The 8,037-nt window shown below is 34.8% G+C and overlaps 1 protein-coding gene across 1 annotated transcript; it reads left to right on the top strand.

Moving 5' to 3' along the window:
- The first annotated feature begins 709 nt into the window (after positions 1-709).
- LOC144997321 (SUN domain-containing protein 4-like) lies at positions 710-7,478 on the top strand. Its single transcript, XM_078957193.1, has 5 exons — positions 710-835; positions 4,841-5,022; positions 5,325-6,364; positions 6,541-6,626; positions 7,176-7,478. The coding sequence occupies exons 2-5, from the start codon at positions 4,866-4,868 to the stop codon at positions 7,351-7,353; spliced, it is 1,461 nt and encodes a 486-aa protein (XP_078813319.1). The 5' UTR covers positions 710-835; positions 4,841-4,865; the 3' UTR covers positions 7,354-7,478.
- Positions 7,479-8,037: the final 559 nt, after the last annotated feature.

The raw sequence follows: 8,037 nt of genomic DNA, 5'->3' as shown, positions 1-8,037 counted from the left end.
CGAAAAAAGTTATTTCGATATCTACATAATTTTACATGGCACAGATTATTAAAATAAATTGTGATTCCTAATTAACCAAATGTTACTATTACTTTTTTTTTTTTTTGTTTGTATAACACTAATTTGATATATTTAATCAAAATTCTTGGACTAATCATTAAATAACTAAAGAAAAAACCCTCAAAAAGTTAAACTAAAGTAAAATATGAATTAAAATGATTTTGAGCATCTTATAACAATTTGGTTATTAACAACCATATAAATGTACATCTCACGAAGAAGAATCGTTCAAATTTCAAAACATATTAAAATTAAAAAAGTCATATTTTAGATTAAACAAATACACATTTATTCAAGTGTGTTTTGCATGCATAAAAACTTGTAACTAATGGTGACTATTTGACCCGGTTTGAATTAAACATATCATTCAGATCAAATTATTTGGGTTTCAAGTTTCAACATATCATATACCAAATACAAACAAGATTTAAAATTATCCTATTTGAAGTAACCAAACTATTATTCAAATGCATTGTACAATTTTAAAATGATATATATATATTTTTACACTTTTATAAGTGGGAACACTCTCAATGGTTATTATTCACATATTTGTGGTCGACAAATAAAGAATTTCCAATTTAATCAAATTCGAAATTCGAAAATTCAAATCCTTTTTCTTATTATTTGATTGATATAGACTGTTGAAGGTCGGTCGTACTTTTCAACACTCATTCACCAACTATTTAGATCGACGATCTCCACAATTTCATCATCCTGTTAGCTCCTTTTCAACAAACTCCCAAATCTCAAGAAACAAATAGCTAAAATTCAGGTACTCGAAATCCTCTCAATTACAATTTTAAGTTTTTGTATCACCACTGTCTTGATCAATGTAGCTACCCTGCTTAATTTAAACTTTGAACTGTTTTCCTTATGCAATCAACCCAGTTTGAAACACCAGTTCTTTATTAAATTCAAATGGGTATTTGATCATGAATGAGTTTGTTACTTTCTTTAACTTGTAATTAGGTTTCAATGCTTCTCGGTGGATTTTGCTGTATTCTGTTATCAATTTCAGATGGGTATTTGATCTTACATGAACTTGTGAATTGCTTCTACTAGTAATTAGCGTTTAAATATTTCTTTTTGGAAATTTATTGTGTATTATATTCAGATTAAGAGGGGTATGAGTTTGTGAATTGCTTTAACTTAGAGCTTAAAAAGTAAGTTTGAAGAACTTGAATTTGTATCAATGCATCCCCATCAACTTTGGTTATCAGATTGGTTGTATCTTGTAAACAAAGTGTTCTGTTTTCTACTTTACTTAATTGGCAAAGCTTAGTGGAGGTGTTAAAAAAATTATGAATCTTAGAATCCAATATGAATTATAACATTGACCGTAGTTATAGGAAACTTCTTGGATTGATGTAAATACCATGTCTTTGTTTTTTGATATTACATGTAGTTGTTATGTGTGTCTGGTTGTTTTATTTATTTACCGTAATAGTCTTTGGAGTTTGGTCATGGACTTTTCAGACTATGCAGTGCGATGAGTTGTTTGTGGAGTTGAAAATTTTATGGTATAGACTATAGAGGCCATGTTTCACTCAAACTTGTTAGTGTATGTATAGCTAGGCCTTTTGGGCCCACTTTATACATCCTACTTTTGAAAGTGACTTTTATGGAAGAAATCTGTTCATGGGAAAATTACAATCTTACATGGTAGTGATTGTACCGGATTTTCTTTGGTAAACCTAATTCCACTTCTCTTAGAAACCTGTGGCCCAACGATACTCATCTTTTTCTTTTTTCTCTTGAAAAACCTTATGGAATCATAAATATCAAGATCTTCATTTTCTTCACCCTTCATCTTAAACGATTTAATTATGATGTCTCGAGAGAACTCTTTGAAATGCATTGCATTGGGTTTGGTGCTCATAATCACAATAGTAGCTCCAATGACGCTAGGGATATCAACATGGTTAAATGGAGGCAAAAATAGCCTCCCCCGCCCCCAAATTCGTCTGTTACTTCCCGAGCCCGAGCCCGAGCCCAAATTCTCCTTAAACCTGACCCTGACCTTGCTCCCGTTTAACCTTATTTATCATCGTTCTACCTTATTCGTCTTGTTTTTACTCATTTAACCATAAATATGACACTAATATTCAAATACAAAAAATACATATTACATAATTGTTACTCTAAGTTTAGTTATTAGTTTTATGTATAAAATAATTAAATATACGATAATAATTTCGAGCCCTTAGGGTTATTTTTGGGAAAGAGCACCCGACTCTCGACCCCAACCCCAAAAACTAAACGAGGGTAAAACGGCCACCTCCGCCCCTACCCTACCCTAAACCTAAAAATATTATAACAATACCCCATTGAAACAAGGTCCCATAAGGTTGGTGTTCCTCGGGGGTTTTTCACATCCATAAATGATGCCCAACCAGCCACAGCTAAGGAACCAAACAGGCTCAAGATCAACTACATAGTTAAACTATGGATCTACGACACAATATCTGAACCCTTTCTTCATATCATCCTTAAAAATACTTAACGACTTGTTAAATATAGATTAATTTAGAGACTTCTTTTCGTGACAGTAAAGATGCAAAATCCATACAACTTGACAATGAACTAAGAAACATCGTTATCAGAAACTTTTCAGTGACGGCGTAATGTACCCGAATCAATACTATCTCAGGAATTTTTTTTGATAATATTGATTTGCCTATTCCAGAGAAGAATTTTTTTACATTCGTGATAAATGGTTTGTACCCTAAATTGGACTACATTGTGACTTTGTGAGTCTCATCCGTCAAGAATCGACTTTTTTTGGCATTCTTGGAAGCTAGATCAATGATATATTAGAAATTGGGTAGGGTTTATAGTGGGGATATGGATACCCTTTGGATCGTGTAAACACTTTTCGAATTGATATTTCTATTATATATCCGGGTTACAAGAAATTTAGCTTAGGATAATTTCAATAGGACACTTACAAATCTAGGCATAGAAAACATAAGCCAAATTGCTAGAAAATTCTGAGTTCTATGAAGAAAAAACGAGATCTAAAAGGTGTATATCCTTCCCTTCAAAGAGGAGAGCAGTTTATATCGTAAACGAGATCTAGGGTTTCGATTTTAGGGTTGGCCATCATGGGGTTCTTGGAAACAAATAAAAGAATATGAAATTAATAAGAAAACAAGTCAAGGGATCCGAAATTAATGAGGAAAACAAAGGTTTCCAAAACTGAAGATCTTAGTCAGCTTTACCATAATCACCCTCAAGAATTGAAATGTTTCACTATGTATCCACTAGTAAAATCCGAAGACCTTTTAGGGCGCTGACCCTCAACCCAGCCTGCTGACCTGTCAGCGGGACTCCAACCCGAGGCTCTGCCCCTTGGACCTCGCTAGGGGTGCTGCCCATAGACCCTGCCAAAGGGGTACTGCTTCTTTAGAAACCTTGGACCCATGGGTGTTTCCCCCGGACCCCGAATTGTCGTCGAACCGACTTCTAATTGGATCTTATACATGCGTGCACTCTGCACATACCCCAAACATATATTAGAGTACAAATTATGAAGCCCCTTAGCTCACATGTAAGTTCTAATTACACAAAAATATCATGGTGACACTAAAATCACCAACATGACACTCCTCGAAGATCAAAGAATGGCCTAAGTTCGCCCTAAAAAATCTTCCCATTTTCATCACTCATCACCTACAGTTCCTAATATAAAATCAAGCTACCAAAACCTCGAATAAAGTCGATATATCAGGCCGCTATACAACAGTTGCACAACAACCAACAACCCATATATTGGTTTGATCAACCGTCCCCGTTGAATTGGGTTGATTAACAACCTTGATGGACACTACTTGGAATGTCATGTGTTGTATAGAGTCAGCCTAATGAGCTGCCCACTCGTCGACTCACCGCTACCAAGTTGGGCGAAGCATCAAGACCCAATATGTCATATTGCCTAGCCAAACAAGCTCAAGGAATGTCATCACCACCTTAGACATGGTTCTCGAATGACACATATGATCGAGCAACAACTTTGGTTAAGCTCTTCAACACAACGAATCTTAACAACACAACCCACTACTCCCAACTCACTGAGGAGAGAGTGGTGTCGTGGAGGTATCGGGGTACGTCCCCCACTTTTTGCCATGAATACGCCCCCCTAAGACCCGTTAATATCTCCATCGATGTGACAGTTCTGGTGGCCTAATCCCTAGACTTCTCATTCTCCCCAAGCTTTTGTGTTGTCTTGTTCCTATCTTTGGCATCAAAAACTTGGTTATCCCATGATCAAAGTGCTTCACCAAGGGTTTACGATCATCTTTGTATCAATAGATTAGGTCTTGTAGGCAACTACAGTCTACACCCGATAGAACTTACATGGATTTAACTTATGTATAAATGATTATATTTAGGCCCTCTTAGGGGGTTTTATAGTGCCCATAAATCCCCTGTAATCTTTTATTTATTGATGTTTAATGGAAGATATCAATTCAAGAGGAAATTAGAATCTTACAAAACTATCTACTATTTTTGGTTAAAAATACATGACACAACCTAGTATCTCGGTTTTATTAATTTAACCACTTAACCGTTACCCATAATTATAATAGTTCAGTAGCTAAATAGACAAAATGGTGAAAGTATCTTGTGCATTCTTTTATTTGTCCGTGGTATTAAAATTAGGTAACCAGGAAAAATGGGGTTTTAATGGTCACAGAACTGGTTTAATTATTACAAGAAATAGTTAAGTGGCTAAGTCTATAAAATGTTGATTGAAAATTTTGTTATTTGGTTGCAGAAACTCTTTCGTTTATTTATGAACAATGCAACGATCACGTAAAGCTCTTCTTACTAGAAGAGCATTGTGGAAGACTAATAGGACGAACTTCTTTTATAAGGCATCCTTGCCACCTGTCGTCTTTATGTGGGGACTTCTCTTCCTTCTATATATATGGATTGGCCATGATGATGGTTACAGAGGTGAGATACATGCTGTTTCTTACTTTCTTTTACTTAATATATTTAACAGTTATATGAATTAATCGGTTAAGCTGTTTCTTTTTTTACTTAATTTAGAACAAAACTATTTAAGAGAAATATTCAAGAAAATGACAAGTTTACCCTTATTTATTTTTTCCTTTCATTTTCCAAACATGCAGTCAAGTCACTGCCACAGTTTATTTTGTTGTGTCTTCCTGCATGGGGATAGTCTCACTTATATCTGTTTGTAGTTTATTTGTTCATATCTTTTCTTACAAGATCATTTTTGTTGATTCATGTAGATGATCTGATAGATCTTCCAGAAGATTCCTACACTTATCAGATAGAAACCAAATCAGGGACTATCCAAAACCATGCTCTCATTAACAAAACACAACAAATTCATTTCTCATTCTTTAATGAGGAACAAAAAGAGATAAAAACCGAAAGATTTTCAGTACAAGATCTTGATGAATTCAAGAACAAGGCTTCTGGTGGTGCAAAAATTCATCCATTAAACCCTAATCCAGAAAACATAATTCACCGGCTTGAACCTAGTGGTGCGAAATACAACTATGCCTCATCATCAAAGGGTGCAAAGGTCTTGGCTCATAACAAGGAAGCCAAGGGTGCACCCAACATCTTAAACACAGACCAAAATCAGTACCTTCGAAACCCATGTTCATCTGAGGACAAGTTTGTCATTCTAGAACTATCAGAAGAAACCCTAATAGACACTATCGAAATTGCTAACTTTGAACACTATTCGTCAAATCTAAAGGGGTTTGAGGTGTTTGGAAGTTCGGTTTATCCTACCGAATCTTGGGTAAAACTCGGAGTTTATACCGCAGTAAATGTGAAAAACTCACAAAGATTCGTTCTCCGTGATCCGAAATGGATGCGATATGTAAAGTTGAATCTACAGAGTCATTATGGAACAGGGTTTTATTGTACGTTGAGTGATGTTCGGGTTTATGGTGTGGATGCGGTTGAAATGATGCTTGAGGATTTGGTTTTTGCTCGAAATAATGAGTTTTTGTCTAACGAACATGAAGGTGATGGAAAACCAGAGGCGGAAGATGAACTGTGGTTAGAGGAAAGAGCTAATGTGCCTGATCCACATGTGGGAAGGTTGCCTGGGGACAGTGTTCTTAGGTTATTGATGCAAAAAGTTCGATTGTTGGATATAAATTTAGAGGTTTTGGAGAGGTTTTTGGATGAATTGAACTCGAGATATGGTTATTTTTTTAAAGAAATAGATGCTGAAATTGGAGAAAGAGATGTTGTGGTGGAAAAAGTACGCAAGGATTTGAGAGATTTGCATGAGAGCAAGGATGTTGTGGTATGTTTTTGGTGTTTGTTTATGATCATTATGTTTGTTATGCATAAATTATACATAGTTTGGCGTGATGGAACAAAGGTGATTACTTGTTTGTGCAAAGACATGAATGCCCTTTTTTGGTCGGCCTTTCTTGTTGATTTGAACCTCGGTGAGTTATGTTTTTTGTTATTTTGCAGAAAGCACATGTCGATGAGCTGGAATCATGGAAATCTCTTGTGTCCATTCAACTGGATATCATGACGATGGACAATGCCTTCCTCAGGTCAGATTTTTACATTCAGAATGAGTCCAAGTTCGACTTTTGCATGTCTAATGATTTATCTCTTAATTCCATAATCTATAATAGTATAATCTATGTATAGAAAATTTTTATAGCTATGAAAAAAAGTATAAATATGTTATACAATAGAGATATTCCAGATGTAAAACGAAAAAGAAAACTACGTCAAATTTGAAGCTGAAAAGTACTTGAGTTGACTCTTAAATGTAAAAAGCCAGACTCTGCGTAACCCAATTGGCCTCAAATAATCGGTGTCTATATTATTCTAAGATTTTGTTTCCTTTTACGTAATGGACTTAGCGATATGACTTAATCAGGTAAGCTATATAAGAGTTTACTTTTAACTAAATGCACACAAGACTTCATTACTAGAGAAAGTCACGAAAAAAGACTTTGCCCATTAACTCCTAACCTTTTACAAATTTCCCCTCATTCATTCTTTCGTTCCATTTCTCCATTATGCCATTATTTTCTCAAATATTTATTAAAACATTTATCCAAACAACGCCTAATGTATGAATGTGAACGCAGATCGGAGGTTGCAAAGTTGAGAGTGAATCAAGAACGTATAGAGGATATAGGAGTTATTATATTTTTGGTGTCTTTGACATTTGGATTGTTTGCTATAGCTAATCTATTTCTCAATAAACTTTTGTTTGTTTATTATAGAGATGACAGAAGTAAAAAAACTATGGTTGAATTCGGCTAAGGGACCAATCCCATCGGGTTTTGTCCTATTGAGTTTTACTACTATATATCTTCATAATCACCTCGTTTTGAGGATCACATGTATATATATGCTATAGCCAGTTTTGGTAACTTTTTTTTTTCATATGTTCATTGGTCAATCTTGTACACCATCGGTTGAAAATGTAGTTACATGATGCATTTTTTTTACAAACTGGTAAATATATTAAAAAGTACCCGCCTATCAACTAACTAGACGGGGCAAAGAAGGAACAAAGTACATAAACATGATAAAAGGAGGGTTACAAACAATCAAATGGGCATACAGCCCACTCCACCCATTTGTAGTTACAATTCGCCATTCGATATTTTATACACGTGTAAACTTGAGACTTTATGGTATCCACTACTTTTGTTGGGGGAATACAAAGGTTTTTGAAGACCCGATCACATCTTGCCTTCCAGATCCATCATAATGTTTCGTAAAAAATATTTATTAGGGTTGAGAATGATTGAATCTCATTGTATTGATTTTACCAAAAGTAAAAAAAGGAAAGGAGAAAGCCAATATACAATACTAAATACGTAGTCAACTATATATAAATGACAGAAAGAGTCATTCAACTATATTTATAAATATATTAACATCCCTCCTCAAACTCAAGATGGTTCATGAATCATAAGGGACCAAATTGAGTTTGGAAAG

Source organism: Lactuca saligna, chromosome 5 (assembly GCF_052625555.1).
Source record: "Lactuca saligna cultivar CGN05327 chromosome 5, ASM5262555v1, whole genome shotgun sequence".
Taxonomy (NCBI): Eukaryota; Viridiplantae; Streptophyta; class Magnoliopsida; order Asterales; family Asteraceae; genus Lactuca; species Lactuca saligna.
The sequence above is the reverse complement of the archived record's forward strand: the minus strand, read 5'-3'. Positions and strand labels throughout refer to the sequence as shown.

What these genes read in the sequence shown, in the direction of transcription:
- LOC144997321 (XM_078957193.1), top strand. Translation starts at nt 4,866, where the DNA reads ATGCAACGATCACGTAAAGCTCTTCTTACTAGAAGAGCATTGTGGAAG. An exon ending in ATGAGAGCAAGGATGTTGTG is followed by an intron (nt 6,365 to 6,540) that starts GTATGTTTTTGG and finishes GTTATTTTGCAG; the next exon opens with AAAGCACATGTCGATGAGCT. An exon ending in ATGGACAATGCCTTCCTCAG is followed by an intron (nt 6,627 to 7,175) that starts GTCAGATTTTTA and finishes ATGTGAACGCAG; the next exon opens with ATCGGAGGTTGCAAAGTTGA.